The sequence below is a fragment of the Hemiscyllium ocellatum genome, chromosome 3 (assembly GCF_020745735.1).
Source record: "Hemiscyllium ocellatum isolate sHemOce1 chromosome 3, sHemOce1.pat.X.cur, whole genome shotgun sequence".
Lineage (NCBI taxonomy): Eukaryota > Metazoa > Chordata > Chondrichthyes > Orectolobiformes > Hemiscylliidae > Hemiscyllium > Hemiscyllium ocellatum.
Genome location: NC_083403.1, coordinates 31257300 through 31282833, shown reverse-complemented (window position 1 = coordinate 31282833; position 25534 = coordinate 31257300). Strand labels below are relative to the sequence as shown.

Genomic DNA, 25534 nt, shown 5'->3' with positions numbered 1-25534 from the left:
GCTGGAAAAACTCAGTAGGTCTGGCAGCATCTTTGGAAACAGAAACAATGAACGCCGTATTGAGACTCAAAACGTTAAATCTATTTTTCCAGCAGTTTCTATTTTAACATCAGATGAATGTGATAACATACAAGAAGTGGCCAGTCAGCATCTGCAATAAAGTCAGACAAGTTTGTGATGCAGGCCAGCGGGCTCTTCTGGGACTCACTGTGCACATTGCAATCAGACAGTGAGAAAAACGAGAGGAGTTTGGGCACAATTATTCGAAGTTGTAAATTTGCCATCGTTTGTTTTGGGAGCCCAGCTGCATGAACTGTAGGGGCAGCTTGTCCCTGAGGATGTAGCCACGAGCTGCCTGCACCAGCAGCAGCAGCCTCTGCTCTCACAGACACGGACTAATAAAGTTGATGCTTGTTGATGGTTTGGAAGATGGCGGCTTCCAGGACGCCCTTGGTTCCGTTCGGTCGTTTGAGCTGCTTCTTAAACGTTGAAAGACGTGGGGTGAAGCACACGCTGTGGTTGGCAAACCGGGTTTTCTTCAAAGGTGAGGAAGTTGTTTGACATTTAATGAAGTGGGTCCCCGGCGGGGAGGGAGGGTTAAATCCCGGCTGCCTCCTGTCACTTGGTGCCGGTGAAGAGAGGCTTTACTCTGGAGATGTGTTTGCTCTGGAGAGGTCGCCCCGAAGGGTGGGGTCACTTATTCGCACTGATGTGTGTGTGTGTCAGTGAAAGATCACATCCACGATTCAACAGTTTCTTCAGTGGGTTTGCTGTCAGTCATGATGTGGAGGTGCCGGAGTTGGACTGAGGTCGACAAAGTTAAAAATACACAACGGCCCTGTTAGACTATAACCTGGTGTTGTGTGATTTTTCACTTTGCTGCCAGTAACACAGTCGGGGGATGGGGCTGTTAGATTCCTGATATTTTGGGGGACAGCTGTCCTATAATTTTGGTTTCTGAACAGCGGGCACTGATATGTAGGGGTGTTGATTCACTTAGGGATTCCTGAAGAAGGGCTCATGCCCGAAACGTCGATTCTCCTGCTCTTTGGATGCTGCTTGACCTGCTGCGCTTTTCCAGCAACACATTTTCAGCTCAGTGTTGATTCACTTGCCCGGTTTTCATATCAACTGAGTTGTAAAAGCTTAGTTACATCTGAGTGTCGTTTCCTCCAGCCCTACCATGTGGCCACAATGTTGTGCTCAGAAACAAAATATAGAAATTGCTGGAAATGTTCAGCAGGTTTGTCAGCATCTGTGGAGACAAATCTGAGTTAACATTTCAGGTCCCTCCGTTCTGATGAAGGGTCACTGGACCCGAAACATTAACGCTGATTTCTCTCCACAGATGCTGGCAGACCTTTTGAGCTTTTCCAGCAATTTTCTTTCCTCTGATTTACAGTATTTGTAGTTCTTTCGGTTTTTAAAGTGTTGTGTCCCTCCAATTCTGGCCTCTTCTACACAGACCATTTCTCTTCACTGCATCATGGGTGCCCAGACTGCCAGTATCCAATGTACTGCCAATAAACTCTAAAAACTGCTCTACATATCCCTCTTTGTCTCTTTTATGATATTCCTTGAAGATCCTCTGTGATAGAGGATTAGCTAAGTTCTATGGGTTACTAGTCAAGTGACATTACCATTACCTCCCCAAGATAATAAAAGGTTTATACAAATGCAAATTGTAACTCAGATGTTTACTGGACCTAGGGATGGGAAATAAGTGCTGGCCCAGCGAGCAATACCCATATCCGGTGAGAGAAAAATACTAAGGGATTATAAAGCATTCATGGACTTTTTAAAGAAAAATCATTCACAGTATGTTGACATCACTGGCTAGGGATCATGGAGGGCTGGGAGCTCTTTAAAGAAGGTGTATTCAATATTGAGATGTTTGTGCAAGGCATTTGAAAGGAGTCAGTTTCTCTCGTCATAGGGATGTACAGCATGGAAACAGACCCTTCGGTCCAACTCGTCCATGCCAACCAGATTATCTCAATCCAATCTAGTCCCACCTGCCAATACCCGGCCTATATCCCTACCTATTCATGTACCCATCCAAATGCCTTTTAAAATGTTGCAAATGTACCAGCCTCCACCACATCCTCTGGCAGCTCATTCCAAACATGTACCACCCTCTGTGAGAAAAAGTTGCTCCTCCGGTCTCTTTTATATCTTTCCCCTCTAGTCTCTTTTATATCTTTCCCCTCTCATCCTACACCTATGCCCTCTAGTTCTGGACTCCTTGACCCCAGGAAAAAGTCTTTGTCTATTTATCCTATCCATGCCCCTCATAATTTTGTAAACCTCTATAAGGTCACCCCTCAGCTGCTGACACTCCAGGGAAAACAGCCCCAGCCTGTTTAGCCGCTCCCTGTAGCTCAAATCCTCCAACCCTGGCAACATCCTTGTAAGTCTTTTCTGAACCCTTTCAAGTTTCATGACATCTTTCCAATCAGAACGAGACCAGAATTGCTCGCAATATTCCAACAGTGGCCTAACCAATGTCCTGTACAGCTGCAACATGACCTCCCAACTCCTGTACTCAATATTCTGACCAATGAGGGAAAGCGTACCAAACGCCTTCTTCACTATCCTATCTACCTGTGACTCCACTTTCAAGGAGCTATGAACCTGCACTCCAAGGTCTCTTTGTTCAGCAACACTCCCTAGGACCTGACCATTCAGTGTATAGGTCCTGCTAAGATTTGCTTTCCCAAAATGCAGCACCTTGCATTTATCTGAATTAAACTCCATCTGCCACTTCTCAGCCAATTTGGCCCATCTGATCAAGATCCCGTTGTAATCTTAGGTAACCTTCTTTGGTGTCCTGTACACCATTTTGGTGTCATCTGCAAACTTACTAACTATACCTCTTATACTCGCATCCAAATCATTTATATAAATGGCAAAAAGTATAGGACCCAGCACTGATCCTTGTGGCACTCCATTGGTCACAGGCCTCCAGTCTGAAAAACAACCCTCCACCATCACCCTCTGTCTTTGAGCCAGTTCTGTATCCAAATGGCTAGTTTTCCCTGTATTCCAGAGATCTAACCTGTTGTGGTTCTGTTCGCCGAGCTGGGAATTTGTGTTGCAGAAGTTTCGTCCCCTGTCTAGGTGACATTCTCAGTGCTTAGGAGCCTCCTGTGAAGCGCTTCTGTGATGTTTCCTCCGGCATTTATAGTGGCTTGTCTCTGCTGCTTCTGGTTGTCCATTCCGCTTGTCCGCTGCAGTGGCCGATATATTGGGTCCAGGTTGATGTGCTTATTGATTGAATCTGTGGATGAGTGCCATGCCTCTAGGAATTCCCTGGCTGTTCTCTGTTTGGCTTGTCCTATAATAGGAGTGTAGTCCCAATCGAACTCATGTTTCTTGTCATCTGTGTGTGTGGCTACTAAGGATAGCTGGTTGTGTCGTTTCGTGGCTAGTTGGTGTTCATGGATATGGATCGTTAGCTGTCTTCCTGTTTGTCCTATGTGGTGTTTTGTGCAGTCCTTGCATGGGATTTTGTACACTACATTGGTTTTGCTCATGTTGGATATCGGGTCCTTCGTCCTGGTGAGTTGTTGTCCGAGAGTGGCTGTTGGTTTGTGAGCTGTTATGAGTCATAGTGGTTGTAGTAATCTGGCTGTCAGTTCAGAAATGTTCTTGATGTATGATAACGTGGCTAGTCCTTTGGGTTGTGGCATGTCCTCATTCCGTTGTCTTTCCCTTAGGCATCTGTTGATGAAATTGCAGGCATATCTGTTTTTGGCGAATACATTGTATAGGTGTTCTTTTTCCTCTTTTTGTAGTTCTGGTGTGCTGCAGTGTGTTGTGGCCCTAGCAAGATCCAACTTTGCGAACCAGTCTCCCATGGGGAACCTTGTCGAACGCCTTACTGAAGTTCATTTGGATCACATCTACTGCTCTGCCCTCATTGACCCTCTTTGTTACTTCTTCAAAAAACTTAATCAAGTTTGTGAGGTATGATTTCCCATGCACAAAGCCATGTCGACTATCCATAATCAGTCCTTGCCTTTCCAAATACATGGCTGAAAATGTATTGCTGGAAAAGCGCAGCAGGTCAGGCAGCATCCAAGGAGCAGGAGAATCGACGTTTCGGGCATGAGCCCTTCTTCAGGAATGAGGAAAGTATGCCAAGCAGGCTAAGATAAAAGGTAGGGAGGAGGGACTTGGGGGAGGGGTGTTGGAAATGCGATAGGTGGAAGGAGGTTAAGGTGAGGGTGATAGGCTGGAGTGGCGGTGGGGATAGAGAGTTCAGGAAGAAGATTGCAGGTTAGGAAGGTAGTGCTGAGTTCAGGGGTTGGGACTGAGACAAGGTGGGGGGGGAGGGGAAATGGAACTGGAGAAATCTGAGTTCATCTCTTGTGGTTGGAGGGTTCCTAGGTGGAAGATGAGGTGCTCTTCCTCCAGCCATTGTGTTGTTATGGTCTGGCGATGGAAGAGTCCAAGGACCTGCATGTCCTTGGTGGAGTGGGAGGAGGAGTTGAAGTGTTGAGCCACGGGGGGGTTGGGTTGGTTGGTGTGGGTGTACCAGAGGTGTTCCCTGAAACGTTCCGCAAGTAGGCGGCCTGTCTCCCCAATATAGAGGAGGCCACATCGAGTGCAGCGGATGTAGTAAATGATGAGGTGCAGGTGAATTTGTGGCGGATATGGAAGGATCCCTTGGGGCCTTGGAGGGAAGTAAGGGGGGAGGTGTGGGAGCAAGTTTTGCATTTCTTGCGGTTGCAGAGGAAGGTGCCGGGAGTGGAGGTTGGGTTGGTGGGGGACTCTCTCGTCAGGTCCACACCCCCCACCAGCCCAATCTCCACTGAGTTCATCTGCCTTGCCTTTTCGGCTCCTTGCATTGAAATAAGTGCAGTTTAATTTATTAGTCCTACCTTGTCCTTGCCTGCCCTGACTGTTTGATTTGCTTCTGTTCTCAACTGTACCAGTCTCAGATTGATCTCTTTCTTCACTATCTTCCTGGGTCCCACCCCCCCCCCCCCCCCCCCCCATCTTATTTCAGATTTCTTGGGATCATGAAAGAAACTATAATATATGCAAAATCTTTTGCCTTAAATATAATTTCTACTTATATGATACAGACTGGAATGGAAGATCATGTAAATGGGGTTTGAGAAAGTAGGAGTAGAGGAGCCTCATGAAGAATATAAATGTTGACACAAACATATATGACAAATGGCCTGTTTCTCTTCTGCATATTTGAGGTACATCTGTATGTCTTAAAAAAAGGAAAGATTTGCATTTCTTGTCCACCATAAGATTGGGGTTTGCATCATTAGTGTAAAGAGTGCCTGGTGTGTCTCAGGAGCCCCACTTCGACACGGCAGTCTCTGTGACGTTTGCTGCAGTGAAGACAAGGGGCTATGAAGGTACATGAGTTACCAGCCTTCTTTTCAGCCCGCGAAGCGTTTCGTTTCTTCTCATCTCTTTCATTTATCTTCCAAATCGTTCGTTTCCAGAGGTCATGTCAGTCAATGCCTGTCTCCCAGTTTTCAATGTCTTTGTAGTATGAATGCTTGGAGGATTTTGGCTCAATTGCCAGTTTGCCATACATATGGCAGTACCCATATGTTATGCAAACATGGCTGAGCTAATACAGATGTCCTTGGCTTAGTGATTAAGTTTTGCTAATGGTATGAACATTCTTTTGGACCTCTTATCCTGCCAAGTGATACCAGGAATATGTCTGAGATGGTGAAATTGAAAACTATTCAGCCTTGTCTCCTGCTAACATATATTGTCTAAATCTCACCCGTAAAGTGCAGTGCACTGAAGGTACAGACTTGGTAAACTCTCCATTTGATATACTCATTCATTTTGCTTTTCCTCAGTTTGGATGCAACAGCTGCAGCTTTTGCTGTTGATATATTGACTTTAACATCAAGTGACAGATTGCTAGTGAATGTGATGTCTTTAAATGTGAAGCTGTCAACAGCTTCCAGTACTATATTGTCAATGCTGATGCATTGGTGGTATGGAAGCATTTTAAAATAAATCATTCATGGAATGTGGACTTTGTTGGTTGGGTCAGCATTTATTGCCCATCTCTACTTGCTATTCAGGGGAGATTTCCAGGATTTTGACCCAGTGACAGTAAAAATACTATGATTTGTTTCCAAGTCAGGATACCGTGAGGTTGGAAGGGGAACTTGCAGATGGTGATGTTCCCATCAATCTGCTGTCCTTGACCTTCTAGATTATCGTGGTTATGGGTTTGGAAGAGCCCATCTAAATAACCTTTGTGAATTCTGGAGCATGACTTTTGCCTTACTGATGTTCATCATCAAACCCAACTCATGATAGGTGTGAATTATCTGTCCACTTGCCTATTGTTCTTGACCATGAAATACTAGTGTAATGTCATATGAATTGAAGAACCCTCTGATGAGGATTTGAACAGAACAGAATGTCCTTTATTCTCACTTGTACTGTACTCCAGAACAATGGCTGCCTTTTACTGGTGCCACGTGAGGTACAAGTACCTAGGCACAAATCTTACAGGGGAAAAGAAAGTCTTGTTGTACAAAAAGAGGATTAATAGGAAAGCAGTGGCATCACTTATAGTTATCTGAGAATGAGTTAGGAAGGACATTTATGACATTATGAAAAGGATTTGCGTTACAGTCTAGTAGATAACTTCAAAATTCAGCTCAGCATGTGGTGCCAGGCTTTTGTGTTACCTCTGAGGTAAGGAAGGTTGAGCAGTTTTCTGTCAGATTTGGTATGTAAGTACTGTAGGCAGTTTCTGTAGATAACCTGACAGCATGTGACAACAGGAAAGCAAATATGCCAAAGAATGTCAGAGCTAGAACATAACCCTGTTTACCTCACTGTAGAACTCCCATTTTGCACTCGTAAAGATGATCTTCCCCATCATATTGAAAAGGTGGACAACCAGTTTTTCTCCAGCAAAAATTAATAAATCACTGGGCTAGCACATTGGAAATCAAACCCCGGTATTCCTGCTGTCACAACAGAAGTTATGTTCCCAGATTTATCTGTCTTTTAGACCCAGTTTGACAGAAAACATCAACTGCATTTCACTTCTGAACAAGAAATGCTATTTATTACAAATAGAGATTCTAACAAGGTTGAACAGTTATGAATCATTGACATATAACTCTTCTCGTTAAAATTCCACAGTTAAAACTCTAATCGATGAAAAACTACTCCTCTTCATATAAAGACAGACACAAATAAGCATAAGAAAAATGGGTGGCTGGAAATATTAGGAAGGCATATCAGTCATCCCTATCCACAGGGTTTGCACAGATAATTCTTTTTCTAATCAGAATGTTGCTTTTTGATCTATCTACTCCAAATATTTTCATTTGTTTGCAGAAGACATAGTGTAACCAGTTCTCACTTGTAAATGTCTCTGACCTTTTAATTAAAATTTACAGCTTGCAGCATCTGATGAGGGGGAATAGACTGGCCATCGTCAGACTTAAGAGACTTTTTACCATAGAGCAGAAACACAGCACCTCCCCTGCCAGAGTTCTGATTGCTTTGCCAAACATTCACACTCCCAACTTGTTTAGTTACCTGGCAGGCAGGAGGCGTTTATCACTTGTGCTTAGAGCAAACAGCTACTTTTTTTGGCCAAAGCTCTGTCTCTGTCCTCTGTTGAGGACAACATGGGCAAATATTTAACCTGGAATGTTCAGCAGGAAGGTGCCTCAATAATTATGCTGTGCCCTTTTTCTTGTACAGAGTAACATAGAGCCATAGAGATGTTCAGCATGGAAATAGACCGTTCAGTCCAACTTGTCCATGCCAACAGATATCCTAAATTAATCTAGTCCCATTTGCCAAAACTTGTCCCATATCCCTCTAAACCCTTCCTATTAAGTATCCATCCAGATGCCTTTAAGTACTCTAACTGTCCCAGCCTCCACCACTTCCTCTGGCAGCTCATTCCACACAAGTACCATCTTCCGCGTGAAAAAGTTGCCGCTTAGGTTTGTTTTAAATCTTTCCAGTCTTACCCTAAACCAATATCTCTTGTTCTGGACTCCCCCACCCCAGGGAAAAAATCCGTGTCTATTTACCCTACCCATGACTTTATAAACCTCTGAAAGGTCACCCCTCAGCCTCTGACTCTTCAGGGAAAACAGCCTATTCAGCCTCTTTCTGTAGCTCAAATCCTCCAATCCTGGCAATATCCACATAAATCTTTTCTGAACCTTTTCAAGTTTCACAACATCCTTCCTAAAGGATGGAGATGAGAATTGCACACAATTTTCCAAAAGTGGCCTAACCAGCTGCAGTATGACCTCCCTACTCCGACACTCAATGCTGTGACCAATAAAGGAAAGCATTCCAAATGCCTCCTTCACTATCCATTTCCTGTGACTTCGCTTTCAAGGAACTATGAACCTGCAATCCAAGGTCTTTTGTTGAGCAACACTCCCCAGGACCTTTCCATTAAGTCTATACGTACTGCCTGGATTTGCCCTTCCAAAATGCAGCACCTCATATTTATCTAAATTAAACTCCATCTGCTGATCTTTGTCCCACTGGTCCTTCTGATCAAGAATCTGTTGGACTTTGAGGTAGCCTTCTTTGTTGTCCACTCCAATCTTGGGTGTCATCTGCAAACTTACTGACCATACCTCCTATGTTCACATCCGAATAGTTTATACAATTGACGACAAGCGATGGACCCAGCACTGATCCTTGTGGCACACCACTGGTCACAGGCCTCAGTATGAAAAGCAATCCGCTACCACCACCCTCTGCCTTCTACCTTGGAGCCAGTTCTGTATCTGTGTTCGCATAATGCGTATCTTGAGCACCCTCCAGCACTGGCAAATATGTACATGCAGGTGCAGTTTTCCATGTTTGATGTTTTCAGACCATGGATCATCAGCATGGAGCTTTGTTCATGGCTAGTGAATCAGTAGCTTTGCAAACCTGTGGATTCAATATCCAAATACCATGTATGCCTTCCTCAAAGATTTCCCTAATGATTGAGTTGAGGGAGAACACTATGTAATATTCCATAGTGTTCTCCATTAATGAATATTGCTGTCAGCATTTGGTTGCTCAGCCTGCTCTTCTAATTAACAAAATTAGATAGCTTTGCATAAATTACATGTTCTGTGACAGTGATGTTAGCCTCAAACTGATCAGTTTTCTTCTCTTGCTTCCCATCGGTTGAGAATGCAGAATCAAACATGGTATCTCATTACAAGTTCTATTTATTCTGTGCTCTGTTTGGGAAAGCCAAAAAGCATCTGTTCATTTGCACTGATAAGACATTGGATTTTATTGGAATTAACACTAGTTGGAGGTTTGCTTGCTGAGTTGGAAGGTTCTTTTCAGATGTTTTGTCACCGTATTAGGTAACATCATCAGTGAGCCTCTGGATCAAGTGCTGATGGCATGTTATATCATCAAGCTAGTGGACCTATGCCTTCCCATCCACTTCACCTTCACCAACAAAACCTACAGACAAACCAACAGAACACCCATGGGATCTCCGATATCAGGGTTCTTAGCAGAGGCAGTAATGCAGAGACTCAAACAAACAGCTCTGCCAACCATCCAGTCCAAACTTTGGGTCTGCTAGGTGGATGACAGTTTTGTCATCACTAAACAAAACAAATTGGAGGAAACCTTCAAGGCCATTAATATTAACCTTACAGGCATAAAATTTATGAAAGAGGAGGAAAACAATGACAGACTACTATTTCTAGATGTCGCAGTAGAGCTAACAGCAATGGGAGTGACTTTATAGAGGCTTACAAAATTATGAGGGGCATGGATAGAATAAATAGACAGTCTTTTTCCTGGGGTGAGGGAGTCCAGAACTAGAAGGCATAGGTTTAGGGTAAGAGAGGAAAGATATAAGAGAGACCTAAGGGGTAACTTTTTCACACAGAAGGTAGTACGTGTATGGAATGAGCTGCCAGAGGATGTTGTGGTGGAGGCTGGTACAATTGCAACATTTAAGAAGCATTTGGATGGATATATGAATAGGAAGGATTTGGAGGGATATGGGCTGGGTGCTGGCAGGTGGACTAGATTGGGTTGGGATATCTGGTCGGCATGGACGGGTTGGACTGAAGGGTCTGTTTCCATGGTGTACATCTCTATGACTCTATGACTCTAAACCAGTGTCTACAGGAAAACAACACATATACTGAACTACAGAAGCAATCATCTCAGCACCCACTCACGAAGCTGCATTAGAACATTAGTTGAAGGAGCCACCCCACACTGAAGCACAGGGGAACTATGCAGAGCAGAGGAAAATCACTCATGCAGTGTATTCAAAAAGTACAGGTACCCAATGAATACAGTCTGCTGATTTTTCAGTAACAAACTCCAACAAGTAGACAAAACAAGTCCAGAAGCCCTAGTCGCTCTCCCCTATATAAAGTGATCTCAGAAATGACTGCCAGACTACTCGGACCTATTAGCATCATGCTAGCCCACAAACACAGCAGTTAATGAACTTGAAAGATCCTAGACAGACAACAAGCAAAACTAATGTCATTTACAAAATACATTGCAAGAACTGTAACAAACACTATGTTGGATAAACAGACAGAAAACTAGCTATGAGGAAACATGAACATCAACTCGCCACAAAAAATACATGATGCACTCTCACTAGTATCTTTACAAATGGATAAGGAATGACACCACTTCAACTGGGACAACACATCCATCCTAAGACAAGTCAAACAGAGACATGCACGAGAATTCTTAGAAGCATGGCATTCCAACTGGAACTCTATCAACAAACGCATTGACTTGGATCCCATTTACTACCCCCTGAGAAAAAGAACAGAAAATGACCCTTCCACAGGAAATGACATCACCATAGGAAATTATATCACCTATTCAAGGAAACCTACACACACAAATTTTTTGTTTGAAAGTAGACCATACCAGCAGTGCTTCATTGGGAGGCTTAGTGATGATGTTACTGAGTAGGGTGACGAAACATCTGAAAACTAACCTTCCAGCTCAGCGAGCAAACCTACATCCAGAACCTCAACCTGAACTACAAATCTTCTCAAAACTCGCTAGAATTAACACTGTCTGATATGAGCTGAAAATGTGTTGCTGGTCAAAGCACAGCAGGCCAGGCAGCATCTCAGGAATAAGGAATTCGACGTTTCGAGCATAAGCCCTTTCCTGATGAAGGGCTTATGCTCGAAACGTCGAATTCCTTATTCCTGAGATGCTGCCCAGCCTGCTGTGCTTTGACCAGCAACACATTTTCAGCTGTGATCTCCAGCATCTGCAGACCTCATTTTTTACTGTCTGATATGAGGATAGTATTTCTGCTTTGATCGTCAAGGGTCCCATTCACTCCACCCAGAATTCCTGAACACTACCAAAGATGCCAAGATAGAAGAGGTCGAAATAATGGTTTCCTTTGATGTTTCAGCCCTTTTCACATCAACTAATGTTGACCTGGCCAATGAAACACTGGCATCACTTCTAGGAAAATCAGGACCACAAACACCAGGCAACACCAACTTCATCAGCAAAGACATCCTCAAGCTAGTGGACCTGTGCCTCACCACCCAATTCACATTCAATAACAAAACTTACAAACAAGCCAACGGAACATTTATGGGATCACCAATGTCCGGACTCATAGCAGAAGTAGTAATGCACAGACTTGAACAAGCTTCCCTCCCATCAATCTAATCCAAAGTTTGGGTTTGCTATGTAGATGATACTTTCATCATCACAAAACTGAATAAATTAGAGGAAACATACAACACCATCAACGATATCCTGATGGGCATAAAATTCACAAGAGGAGGAGAATGACAAAAGACTTCCATTCCTAGATGTGACAGTTGAACGTACAGTTAACAGCATCAAACCAGTGTCTACAGAAAAACAACACACACGGATCAAATATTTAACTTCAGAAGCAATCACCCCAACACCTGCATTAAAACATCACTTCAATGAACTACATCACACCCATCTGCACCCAAAAACTGCAGAAAGCAGAAGGAAAATAGATATACATGGAAACCTTGATTATCTGAACTTCATGGGTGGGCACTTTTGTTCGGATAATCGATTTATTTGGTTAATTGATCAAATGCCTTTCCTCTGGGACTCAGAGCTTTTCATGTCTGCTCCCCGTTCAGGATACTGTAGCAGCACACAGTGCGTGAGCTCCAACCCTGCCCCCCGCCCCCCCGCTCCCCTGCAACATGGCCCTCTGCCCCAAACACCACCGCCCCCACCACCAATCCCGTCTAACACTGCCCCCCCGCCCCAACCCCATCCAAAACATCACACCGCCCCCACTCCCAATCAACACTGCCCCCGCCCCCAATATCGTCCAACAAGGTCCCCTCACTCCCAACACCCACTGCAACCATAACCCCGTCCAACACTGAACCTGCCTCCAACCCCGTCCAACACTGCCCCCCACCCCCAAAAGCCTCCCTGCCTGGAACCCCGTGCAACACTGCTCCCCTGCTCCTGACCCTGTGCAACATGCCCCATCCACCCCCAACCCTGTCTTACACCGCTCCCTCCCCCCCCCAACCCCGTAGACACTCAGCCCTCACCAAGGCAGCTGGACTACACCAACAAGACTGCTGCTGCTGCCTTTGTGGAGTAAGTCTCCAGATAGAGTGCACGCGGACACACCCACACACACACACACACACACACAGACAACTTTTTACTGCAACTTTTTGACAGGTTCCACTTCTGTCCTGTGCAGGACAATGGTTGGAGAGAATGTCTGGGGAAGGGGATGGGGTTACGGTACACCCCTGTGTAGAATTCCAGGGAAAGTGTGGGGAGAGAGAGAGGACAGGCAGACAGTCATTTGGAGAAGGTGCCTGTTTAATCACTGTAAACAAAAGACGCGATCACTGTTAGAAACACGCCTTTGATGCGATGCTTCCATCGGGACCTCGAGATCTCCTTTGGATAATCCAATTTTCAGATAATTGGTATTCGGATAATCTAGTTTCTTCTGTACAACGTTTTCAAGAAAAATCAGGTACCCAATAAACACAATCCGTTGATTCCTCAGAAACAAACCCAAACAAGCAGACACAGTGCAACCAAAAACTATAGCCACATTATCTTACATCAAAGACACATCAGAAATGACGTCCAGACTATTCCGACCCCTTGGCATCATGGTAGCCCACAAACCTACCAACACACTTAAACAGTGATTAATGAACCTAAAGGATCCATTAGTTACCACCAGCAAAACTAATGTCATTTGCAGGATAACATGCAAGAACTGTAAAAAAAAATACACTACATCGGACAAACTAGCAGGAAACTTGCCACCAGGGCATGTACACCAACTGACCACTGAAAGGTATGACCCACTTTCATTAGTTTCCACACATACAGACAAAGAAGGTCACCTCTTTGACTGGGAGAACGCACACATCCTCGGACAGGCGAAACAAAGACACACATGAGAATTCTTAGAGGCATGGCATTCTAACCAGAACTTGATCAATAAACACATTAACTTAGATCTTGTCTAGCTTCCCTTGGAAACAAAGGACTGGAAATGGTATCACCCATCTTAAGAAACCAAGACCTAGAGAGGCAGGTCATATCTCCAGACACTCACTTTGATGATGTTACTTCATATGGTAACGCAATGTCTGAAAACAAACCTTCAAGCTCAGTGAGCTAACTTACAGACACATTGTCACTCAAGTGCACACTGGGAGTGATCGATAGCATAGTTCAACCTGTGATATCTTTGTGCGTTGAGAATGCTGTTATGGTTATGATCAGATCCATCTAGTGCCAATGCTCTGGTCTTGAATATCTTCAGGACACCTGTGGCATACTTTGTTCCAACAGAAGGTTTAATTACATAAATCTCTACACATCAAAACTCAAATAGTCCATCTTTTCTTGTTTACCTCTTCTAGGTCACAATGCCATAATAAGCCAAGAGGGTCATCCCTTGTGGTCCGTACCCATTCTTCTATTGTGATCATCCAATGGGTCAAGATATTTTGTTGTAGGGATTCTACTGATCATATCAGCCCCTCTTAGAACTGGCCTTTCATTGCAAATACATTGGAGTATTTGCATTTACTGGTTGATTCATGGACCAAAGTTATGATCATGACCAATGGTTTTTACATTGAATGGGAGCTATTATTACTCTTGATCAGCTGGGTGTCTGGGATCATCCCACCTGGAACAGGAAGTTCAGGTTGTTGCAGCCGGAGCAGCAATAATAGTGCTTTATAATCCCAGGTTGTTGATAGAGATATTCCTCCATCATCTTAATCTTTGGTCATGGCCATCTGGAAGGAGACTTCACCTATGCTCACTTTCTTCAAATGTTGAAAATTTCAAGCTCTCAATTTATAGCAGCAAATGATGTACACCTTTCCCAGCTTCCTGCATCTCAATAATTTTAAAAAGATTAGACTTTTGCTCCCTTTTAACCATTCCTGCACTTGCACTGTTCCATAGTAATAGCTAATGTAATGCCAAGAAATTGACTCATAAATTCTTTTCAATTGGGGTATTAAGGTAGGTAAAGTTTCATTGGTCTCATCAATGCAGGAACTCATGGTGATCAGTTTGGTGTATCACACTCCCTTTTAGGAAGCGGTAGTGAAACCCTGTACTCCTGAACCAAAGCAGTTTTTGCTGTCTCTTTTATTCAAAAGGATGGTAGTAGCTGAGTTTTAATTAGCCTGATCAATTAAGGAGGTCATGGTGATCATTTTAGTCTGTCAAACTGTATATCTGAGTGCTCCATAAAAAGCATGCTTCACACTCACAAACTATTTGTCGTAGATGTAAGTCATTTCTTGATCAATGTTCCAAAGCATTCCATAGCCAATTTTGCACAACTTAATTAGGTTAGAAAATGCTGCAGCTAATTTAGGCACAGGAAGCTCCCATGAACAGCAATATAATAGTGACCAGAGACTTTTTTTTAGTGTTTTGATTGTGGCCCTGGAGACGATAAATGACTTTGAGTGTGTTGGGGTCTTTCATATCAATCTGAGCGAGATGGTCTCATCTGAAGTTTATAATCTCTGACAATCCAGCACTCCCTCAGTCCTGCACTTGAATGACTGCACTGTCATCTTGGATCTTTGAACTCAAAATTCCAGAGAGGCTCATGAACTTCGCAACCTTCTTACTCAGAGGAGGAGGTGTTTCTGGGCATCTGTGTAGTACAGGGTAGAAATGTCAATTACTAGAGACATGAGTTTAAGGTAAGTTTTTTGTTGCACAACAGATGCTAAGTGCCTGGAATGCCCTACCAGAGGAGGTTGTAGAAACAGATGCAATAGCAACATTTGAGACATATTGACAGATACGTAATAGGCAGGGAATAGAAATAATTTAGCAAGGCGCCATTTGTTGGTGTGGGCTTGGTGGGCTGAAGGGCCTGTCCCTTGCTGTACTGTTCTTTTGTTCTTCTTTGTTCCTTGTTGATGTCTGTTAATGCGCAGGACCTTTGAGATTAGAAATTCCAAACTGCTGTGTTCAGTTTACCCATGTTAACCAGCTAGATTTTGAGTTTGTTGCAGATTCAATTGCCTGACTTGTGTCAAAAGCCTTGTTTATCCATTTAACACCATTCAGCACTCATTCTAATCCTTGTACTTCCAGCAGATTTGAGACCAAATGATTGTAATTTGATTAATGCTTTGCTTTGTCCCAAGCCGCATTGTTCTGCTATGAAGAGTGAGCAAGTTATATTCATTGGAAACCTTTTGAGGAACACCTTTTAATGAGCATTTTCTCAATTACTGGTGACAATCGTTATAACTTTTAGATCCTGTGAAATTTCCATAGTTTAGTTTGGAGTCTTTGTAGCTGTCGGATTGCACTTGTAAATCACTGCAAGGTTCCGTCTGCTTTTGGAGCTTTGCCAATCTTGATGGCTTCAGTGTGACTCTGTTCACCACTTTACTGATGTCAGTGTCTATGATTGTGGTAGTTCATAAAAATATTTATGCCACCTTTGTGATTTTCTGAGGATGCTGTATTATTGTTCATGCTGCATACTTAGTATATCGTAGAGCTTTTATGTTTGTCCTGAAGATCATTTGAATTTCCTTAATCTTGCTTGAACAGGAATGATCTTTTCATTTGCTGTAACTTGTCTTGGGGAAAAGAAGTTTGAATATTTGTGTGGCATATTTTCTTTGTGTAAAAGTTAGGATAAGAGATCAAACTAGTTTTTGCTTTCTATTTCTCTTTTCGTCGATGCAATGGGTGTATCTTATCATTAGTCAATACAGACTTGTGTCAGCAACCATTTTAAAGGTCATGATGGCCTGTCTTTTTTTGGTACAATCCCTGTAGAAACTGGTAAGTTTTCGTAAGATACAGTGTTTGATTTGACAAAAACTGACTATAATGATTGTGACTCTTGCTCATTTAGCTCTGCCTTAAAAATATTCAAGGATGCTACTTCCATAAACCTTTTGAGGAAAAGATTTCCAAATATCTTCAAAACTCAGAGAAGAAAGTTCTCCTTATCCCTGTCTTAATGGTGACCCCTCACTTTTAAGCAGTGAACCCTAGTTCTGGATTCTTTCACTAGTAGAAACATCTTTTTTACGTGCACTGTGTTATGTCTCCTCAGGATCTTACCTGTTTCAATTAAATCACATTTTACTATTTTAAACTCCAGCGGATACATCCTCTACATACTCTAGCTTCTATAATCTTTTCTCATAAAATCACCCGCTCATCCCAGCTATCTGTCTTCTAGACCTTTTTTGAACTTCTGCAGTACTCCAGATGTGGTCTGAGTGATACCCTCGAAAGCTGAAGGATAACCTCACTACCTCTGTATTCAATTCCTCTCACAATAAAAAATAACATTGTATTAGCATTTCTGATTACTTGCATACTAATCTTATGCGATTCATGCACTAGGACACTCATCCTTCTGCATCTCAGAACTCTACAGATGCTTACATTTTCAATAGTATTCCTTTTCTAATTCTTCTAACCAAGATAATCAATTACTCACATTGTATTTCATTAGCCACATCTTTGCCACTCACTTAGAGTCATACAGCATAGAAAAAGACCCATCGGTCCAACCAGTCCATGTTGAATGTAATCCCAAACTAAATTAGTCCCACCTGCCTACTCGTGGCCCAAACCTTTTTTATTTGTGTACTTAGCAAAATGTCTTTTAAACATTGTAACTGAACCCACATCCATCACATCCACAGGAAGTTCATTCCACATGCGAACCATCTTCTTTGTAAAACAAAATCATCCCTCATGTCTTTCCTCTCACCTTAAAAATGTGCCCCCTAGTCTTGAAATTCCCCATTCTAGGGAAACAACAACTTCCGTTAACTCAACCTATACCTCTCATTATTTTATAAACTTCTATCAGGTCGCCACTCAACCACCTAAACTTCAGTGAAAAAACATTCCAGCCTATCCAGCCTTTCTTTCTAACTCAAGCCTTCCCTACCGAGCAACATCCCAGTCAATCTCTTCTGAACCTTCTCCAGCTTAATAATATCCTTCCTATAACTGGGCGATCAGAACTGGACATAGTATTCCAGGAGAGGCCTCATCAATGTCCTAGGCAAAAGTGAGTATTGCAGATGCTAGAAATCAGAGTCTTAATTAGTGTTGTGCTGGAAAAGCACAGCAGGTCAGGCAGCATCCAAGGAGCAGGAAAATCTATGTTTCGGGCAAAACCCCCCCCCCCCCCCCCCCCCCCCCCCTTAGTTTAAATGTAGCAGTGTTGCAGAAGAAAACCTGCCTGCCAGAATGCTGGTCCCTAACCTATTAAGGTGCAAACCATCTCTCTTGTAGAATTTATCCTTACCACAAAATATACCCAGTGATTCAAGAACTTGAATCCTTGCTTCCTGCACCAGTTCCCCAACCACACGTTCAAGTCCAATTATCTCCTTGTTTCTGGCCACACCAGCCCGTGGAACTGGAAGCAAACCGGAGATAACGACCTTGGACGTCCTGCTTTTCAGCCTTCTTCCTAGTTCTCTGAAGTCCCGCTGTAGTATGTTCCCCCTCTTCTTCCCGACATCATTTGTGCCGACATGTACCACCACCTCTGGCTCTTCACCCTCGTCCTTGAGGATTTCCTGCACTCTGTCTGTGATGTCTTTCACCTGGCACCAGGAAGGCAACACAACATCCTTAAATCCCGTCTGCTGCCACAAAAACCCCGGTCAGTTCCTCTCACGATGGAGTCCCCTATTACCACGGCTCTGTGCGATGTCCGACTCTTCCGCTCTGCCTCTGTGCCAACTTTTGATTGACAGACCTGGCCGCCTTGCGAACTGGCAGTGTCATCAGTCTCTACTGTTTCCAAAAGCTTCAACTTGTTCCTGACAGGTACTTCCCCCGGGGTCTCTTGCACCTGTCTCCTCTCTGCCTTCCTCATCGTCTGCTGTCTTCTGCTCTCTTCTGGTATGGTCGGTGTAATAACCTCACTGAAGGTCTTGTCCAGAAAGATCTCGTTCTCTCGGATGAGCCTAAGGTCTTCGAGTTCTTTCATCAGTGCTGCAATATGCTCGGTCAATAGCTGAATGTGCACACATTTTCCACACACATATGAGCCAGACACACCAGAGTCGTTGACCTCCCACATCAAGCACATAGCGCACTGAACCAGCTTGGCAGTCATGTCTTCGCCCTCTTCAACTGTGGCGTAATCACTTCACTCAACCTCCTTGTCAAAGACTCCTGAGCTGAAGCCTCACTCTTCGATCCAAACTTCCTTAGACTCTCTTTTTGTGGCACGTCTGTGGACTCTTAATTGAGGTTAGAGGAGGAGGGAGGGAGGGAGACCCTATTTTGTAGGACCTGAGGTTTAGAACACACCCACTCTAATAGCAATCACTTACCTTCCCGATCGGTTTTGGGCTCCGCCTGAACTTCCACCCAGCTCCCGCTGCTGTCTGAAAAACTATTTGCAACTCCTTTCTCTTAAAACAATCTTTTACCTCCCACTCTACAATACTGGTCTGATTTAAAGAAAACCCAATTAAGATTTACAGGAAAAATAATCACATTTCAAAACCATCCTCCTTTGTCGATCCTCCTTTGTCGTCTTTTCTTTGATCTTCTACTGCACAATTTTTCTTATGGGCAGGTACCTTTCAGCCAAAAGTCTGTACTTGTTGGTGCTCTTTGCAGTTCTTCCCGTAACTGTACAAAATGTCTAGTTTGTACCACAAAAGATCGGATCATTTCATTGGTTTGATGTCGTCCCAAACAGTAAAATTCAAATTTGATTGGATTTTGGTATCTGGGGCATAATTTAAATTTGGCTGAATTTGAATTTGTTTTTGTTTAAACCAAATGTTGAATTTTTAAATTGTTCAGCACGCTCTGTACTTTCAGTCAGTTCTTGCTAGCTTCCTCCCTCCTAAAGATACAGTACACACCGAAATCTTCATAACATTACCTCCGACAATTTATCCACAACTGAAGTCAGACTCACAGGTCATAGTTCCCCAGTTTCTTCTTACAACCTTTATGAAACTCAAGTACAATATTAGCCACCCTCTAGTTATCAGGCACTTCACCCGTAATTATAGATGATGCAAATAATATTGCAAGGGGTCTTATTTTATCCTCCTTTACTCTCATGTCATTCTGGGTTACACTAGATCTGCGCTCAGACATTTATCCACTTGTATATTCTCCTTTTATTTTGTAACCTTCTTCATCCTCTTCCCAACTTAATTTGTTACGTACCTTTGTTTGAACATATCTTCTATCCCTTCATCAAAGTCATTGATATAAATAATAAAAAGTTGAGATCCTAACATTGATCCTCTGACACACTACTCATTTAATTTTGCTGACCAGAAAAAGACTGACTTAGGCTTATTGTGCTTCTTGTTACCTAACCAGTCTTCTATCTCTACTGATATGTTAACCCTTAAACTATAAGCTGTTATCATCTGCAGTAAACTTTGAGATGGCACATTCAGGAATTCTTCAGTACAGTACTCCCATCCTTTATCTGCAGCAAAATGCTTTACTTCCTTAAAGAAGTGCAATAGATTGGTCAAATATGATTTCCCTTTCACAAAGCCATGTTGACTGTCCCTGTTACCTTGAATGTTTCTAAAAGCCCTGCTTTAACCTCTTTAACAAGAGCTATTAACATCTTCACTTTGACAAATACTAAATTATCTGTAGTTTCCTGCTTTCTTTCTCCTTCCCTTTCTAAACACGCAAACTACATTTCAATACAAAAGAATCATTCCACTTACTGAGAATTTTGGAAAATTTAAAACCAGCTATCAATAAGTTCACTGGCCATTTCTTTTCAGACCTTAAGATGACTTCCATTAGGACTCTCTAACTTGCCACCCCATGTTCCAGCAATTTGCCACCCATAACCCACCCAGCCATCAGAGTTTGCACAACTATATTCTTTTTATTTAAGTTCAGTAATGCTTTTTTAACCTTTTTCAGCTGACTGTGGATGGTAGCTCCTTCCCTGATGATTGTAATTTTCTTGAGTTTCTTCCTCCCTTCCATTTCCTGATTTACATTTATAACGATGCTACTTGTCTCTTTTACAGTGAAGACCAATGCAGAATACCATTTCAATTCATCTGTCATCTCTTTATTCATTCTCACTTGTTTTCTGTAGGATTAACATTTATTTTGTTGATTTTTAAAAATTATCTATAGAGAATTTATTTTATTCCTAGCTAGCTTTATCTTGTCCTCTAATTCTGTCCTTCTTTTAATTTTTTTAGTCATTTAAAAAAATTCATTCTGTCCATTCTTCTGGCCTGCCAACCATCTTTGTGCAACTGCTTTTTCTTTAAGAGCATAAGGACTAGAAACAGGAATAAGCAATTCTGCCCCTCAAGCCAGCCATGCCACTTGATACAATCATGGCTGATCTCATCTCCACCTCAACCACTTGCCTGCCCAATGTCTATAGCTCTTCAACCCATCACTAGTTAACAGTCTGTCTATCTCTTCCTTCAATATACTCAATGATCCAATATCCACTCACACTCTGGGTTACTGAATTCCACGGATTCATGACCTTTCAGAGAAGTAATGTTGCCTGATCTTTGTCTTAAATCTTCTATTCCTTAACTATGACCTCTCATTCTGGATTGCCATACATTGAGTCATAGAGATGTACAGCACAGAAGCAAACTCTTCAGTCCGACTGTCCATGCCGACCATTTATCCTAAATTACTCTAGTGCCATTTGCCGTTACAGGACCCTTATCCCTCTTGAAGAAACTTCTTTTATTTGTCTACTTTATCTTTAGTAACTAGTACATCTTAATTAGATCTTCTCTCATTCTTCTAAACTTTAGAGAGTACAGGCTTAAACTGCTCAATCTCTCTTTATAAGACAAACCCAAAAGTTCTGACCTGAAATGTTAGTTCCCCTTCTTCTCTGATGCTGCTTGACCTGTTGTGCTTTTTCCAGGTCCACTCTTTATCAACCCCTCACCCACAATCTCTGAAGTCAATCTAGTGAATATCCTCTGAATCTGGTCCATTCCAACCACATCCCTCCTCAAGTAGGGGGACCAAAAATGCATACAATACTCAAGGTGCGATCTCCCTAATTCCTAGTACAATTGCAGTACCACTTCCCTCCTTTTATTCTTTATTTCTTTAGCAGTGAATGCTAAAATGCCATTTGTCTTCCTTAGTACCTGCGTACAAGTTTTCTACGATTCATGCAAGAAGGTACCCAGATACCTCTGCATTGAAACACTGAAGTTTCTCTCCATTTGGATAATAAGTTGGCTTCATGTTCCTCTGACCAGAATGGATAGCCTCCCACTTATGCACGTTAAACATTGTAAATTTTGGCTCACTGACCTAACCTATCTTTATCCATTTGCAACTTGTTTTGTCAATGCACATTTGGCTATAGTATTTCTGTCCCTGCATCTAAGTCAATAATTTGATTGTAAATAGTTTGATACTATCATTTTAACTTTATTGGTTTACCATGGATGACAGTTCCTTCTGTGAGCATTTTTCTTTGTAATGTAACTATTCAATGTATTCTGAAATATCATTTTAAATGTATGCCACTGCATCTCCACTGATCTATCCCTTAATGTAATTTGCCAGTTTAGTTTAGCTACTTCTTGCTGTTTCAGATTTCCTGTCCTCATTATTGCTCTTCTCTCCCACTGATGGAAGTAAAGATTAATCATTATGGAGAGTGATACCAAGAAGTGCCTTCATTTTGGGAACATGGCTGGGCAAGGGCAAGTCTAGTAGAGACTGCTTTCTAGTTGGCCCGAGGGAGATAGGTATTCTCCCTCTTGTAAGAAACTATTCCTAATTCATTCTGTCAACTCCTAATCTCAACCACCTTCCACCTTTGACTATCTTGATTAACCTTATCAGCATTGAGTTAACTGTGCCTTTCCAACAACTTGCCATTATTTCTTTCTTTATACTCTATCCTACCCTGTGGTCCTTGTCTGGAGGTCTGTACACCACTAACACAAATTAATTATTAGCTTTGTCATTTCTCATCACTACCCAAACTACTTCTATATCTTGGTTTTCTGAAATCATCCCACTCTGTGAAGGCCAGCAAAATGGAAAAGTGGGTTGAACACTACTTTAATCTCTATTCCAGAGAGCCATCATGTGCTTGCTGACCATGACGAGCTAGATGCAGAGCCATCAGTAGAAGAGCTCAGCCTGGCCTCAGGTAAGGCCCTAGGTAGTGACGGAATTCCTCCTGACCTCATCAGGTGCTGCAATACTAGCTTACTGCTCCCAATGCATGAAGTCCTCTGCCAGTGCTGGCAAGAAGGAGCTGTACTGTACCCATGAGGGATGCCAAGATCATTGCCCTCTATAAGAACAAGGGCAAGAGAAGCGACTGCAACAACTACAGCAGCATCTTTCTTCTTGACACTGTCGGCAAAGCCTTTGCATGTTTTGACTCACCTGCAGAAACTGGCAGAACATGTATACTCAGAGTTATAGTGCGGCTTCGAGCTAAAAGGCCAAAAGTAGACATGATCTTCTCCCTTCGCCAACTGCAGAAGTGCAGAGAACAGAAAATGCCCCTGTATGTTGCCTTCCTCGACCTCACCAAGGCATTCGACCTGGTCAGCAGAAACCGCCTTTTCAAGGTTCTCCTGAAGATTTGGCTGCCGACTGAAACTGAGCATGATTGAATCCTTCCACAGTAACCTGAAGCGGGCAGTGCAGTTCAACGGCAACTCTTCATGCTCTCACTGAGCTCTTCAACGTCTGCAGCGACATCAAAAGGCTGTATTCTTGGCCCCACACTCTTTGGGTTTTTTTACCATGCTCCTGAAACATACCTTTTGCACCGCCATGGAGGGGATTTACCTATGCACTGGATCAGATGGCAGGCTCTTCAACCTGGTCTGCCTCAGAGCCAAGGCAAAAGTGCGTGCGGCACTCATCAGGGATATGCCGATGATGCTGCAATTGCAACACACACCCAGCAGGAGCTTCAGTTACTGATAGACCGCCTCTCTCATGCTTGCAAGGATTTCTGGCTGACTATCAGTTTGAAGAAGAAGTTTGAGTGTCTTGGGACAGGACACAGAGGTTCCGCTGGTCATCACCATAGACGACCACAAACTCAACGTCATCCATCAGTTTATGTATCTTGGCTCTACCATCACTGACGACTTCTCCTTGGACACAGAGATCGACAAGAGGATCGGGAAAGCAGCCTCAACTCTTGCTCACCTCATGACTCGTGTATGGACAAATCTCAAGCTGACAGTGAAGACAAAAATGTCAGTCTACAATGCCTGTGTCACAAGCACACTGCTGTATGGCAGTGAAACGTGGACTACATATGCCAGATAGGAGAGAAGACTGAACACCTTCCACTTGAGGATTATCCGTCGTATCCTGGGCATATCATGGCAAGATAGAGTGTCCAATGCAGTGGTCCTATCTAGCGCTGGCCTTCCCAGCATGTGCAGTCTGCTCAGGCAGCGGAGGCTATGCTGGCATGGCCATGTCCACCACGTGGGGGTTGGCTGCATCCCAAACCATATCCTCTATGGAGAACTTGGATCTGGGAAGAGACCCACAGGGCGTCCTCAGCTGCACTACAAGGAAGTCTGCGTGAGTGACATGAAGGTGCTTGTTATCGTTATGGAGTCCTGGGAAAGGCTTGCAGCTGACCGCATGAGATGGAGAAGCACCCCGAGCCAACATCTCAAAACAGAACAATAGAAGCTGAAGAGCGCTGCAGCAGACAAGTAGGCACGAAGGAAGGAATGCAGCAGTTCTCACAGATCAGCGACCACATACAGATGTGGCCTCTGCGACCGGGGCTGTCTCTCCAGCATTGGTCTCTTTAGTCATAAGTGACGTTGCTTTAGGGAAGCAGAAAGGTAGAATAATGCGGATGTAACCCATGGTCAGCCATGACCGAAAGAGGCCTCACTCACTCACTGTAATGTTAATGCAACTATTAATTAGCAGAGCCATCCCTCTAGCTTTTCCTAGCTTCCTATGCTTAAAGTCATAGAGGTCTACAGCACAGAAAAGGCCCTTGGCCCATTGAATCTGTGCCAGTCACAATCATTCACCTAATTAGTCTAATCCCACTTTTCAACACTATACATATATTATTGTACGCCTTGGCATCACAAGTGTACATCTGAGTACTTAAATGTGATGAGGGTTTCTGCCTGTACCATCCTTGCAAGCAGTGAGTTCCAACTTTCCACCACCCTCTGGAAAACATTTTCCCCACATTCCTTCTAAACCTCCTGCCCTTTATTTTAAATTTATCTTAAGAGATCGGTGTATATGCACATCAAGGTTTCTCTAATCTTCAGCTTTTTTTTCGACATTCCTAACATTCATCATATATTCTCTTGTCTTCGTTGTCCTACCCACATTCATCAACTCATACTACTTCTTAAATTTATTTCTGTTTACGCTATCAGTTTATTTGTTTTGCTTCAAATGTTACGTATGTTCAGACACAAAGCTTTTGACCTATTATTATTTTTATTTCTTCTAAATTTATCTCTTGATTTGCTGTCACTTTTGCTTTGTCAAATGCTTCTGAGCAACATGCCCCTGACAGAATTTCAGTCTTTATTGGACAGTTGAGAGCCACTCCCAGTTTCTGATAGGTTAATTTCTCTCCATGTTTGCAGAGTTATGATGTTTGACCATTGAATGTCATTACGCTAAGTTTCGGGTGAAGTCCTGGACAGAATATAGTGTAACAATGCCGCCTATCGAGAAATTTCTACCACATGGCCCAATCAGGCTGATTCTTCCAGATTCTCACCGATGCATGTCTTTAACAAGAAACCGTGTTCCCTCCCTTATTCTGCTTGGCAGATGACAGAAAGGGGACACAGTCCTCTCTGCTGACCACATAATAACTGTGGTTCTTTGTCTCTGTGAGACCTTTCTCTCTCTCTCTCTCTCTTTTTCTGTCCTAGATCTTGAAGATAGAAAACTGCCCAGCTGCCCTTGTGTTTCTTTCATGTGCGAGAACTTCATATCTTGCTCAACAAATCCT

At 43.0% G+C, this 25534-nt stretch overlaps 1 protein-coding gene across 2 annotated transcripts in view; it reads left to right on the top strand.

Moving 5' to 3' along the window:
• Positions 1-220: 220 nt before the first annotated feature.
• Positions 221-25534, top strand: part of afg1lb (AFG1 like ATPase b) — a 173419-nt gene continuing 148105 nt past the window's right edge. For both annotated transcript variants that reach the window (XM_060856460.1, XM_060856452.1), the window contains exon 1: positions 221-544. In XM_060856460.1, coding sequence (XP_060712443.1) covers positions 418-544 — 127 coding nt within the window. In that variant the 5' untranslated portion in view covers positions 221-417. The remainder of the gene's footprint in view (positions 545-25534) is intronic.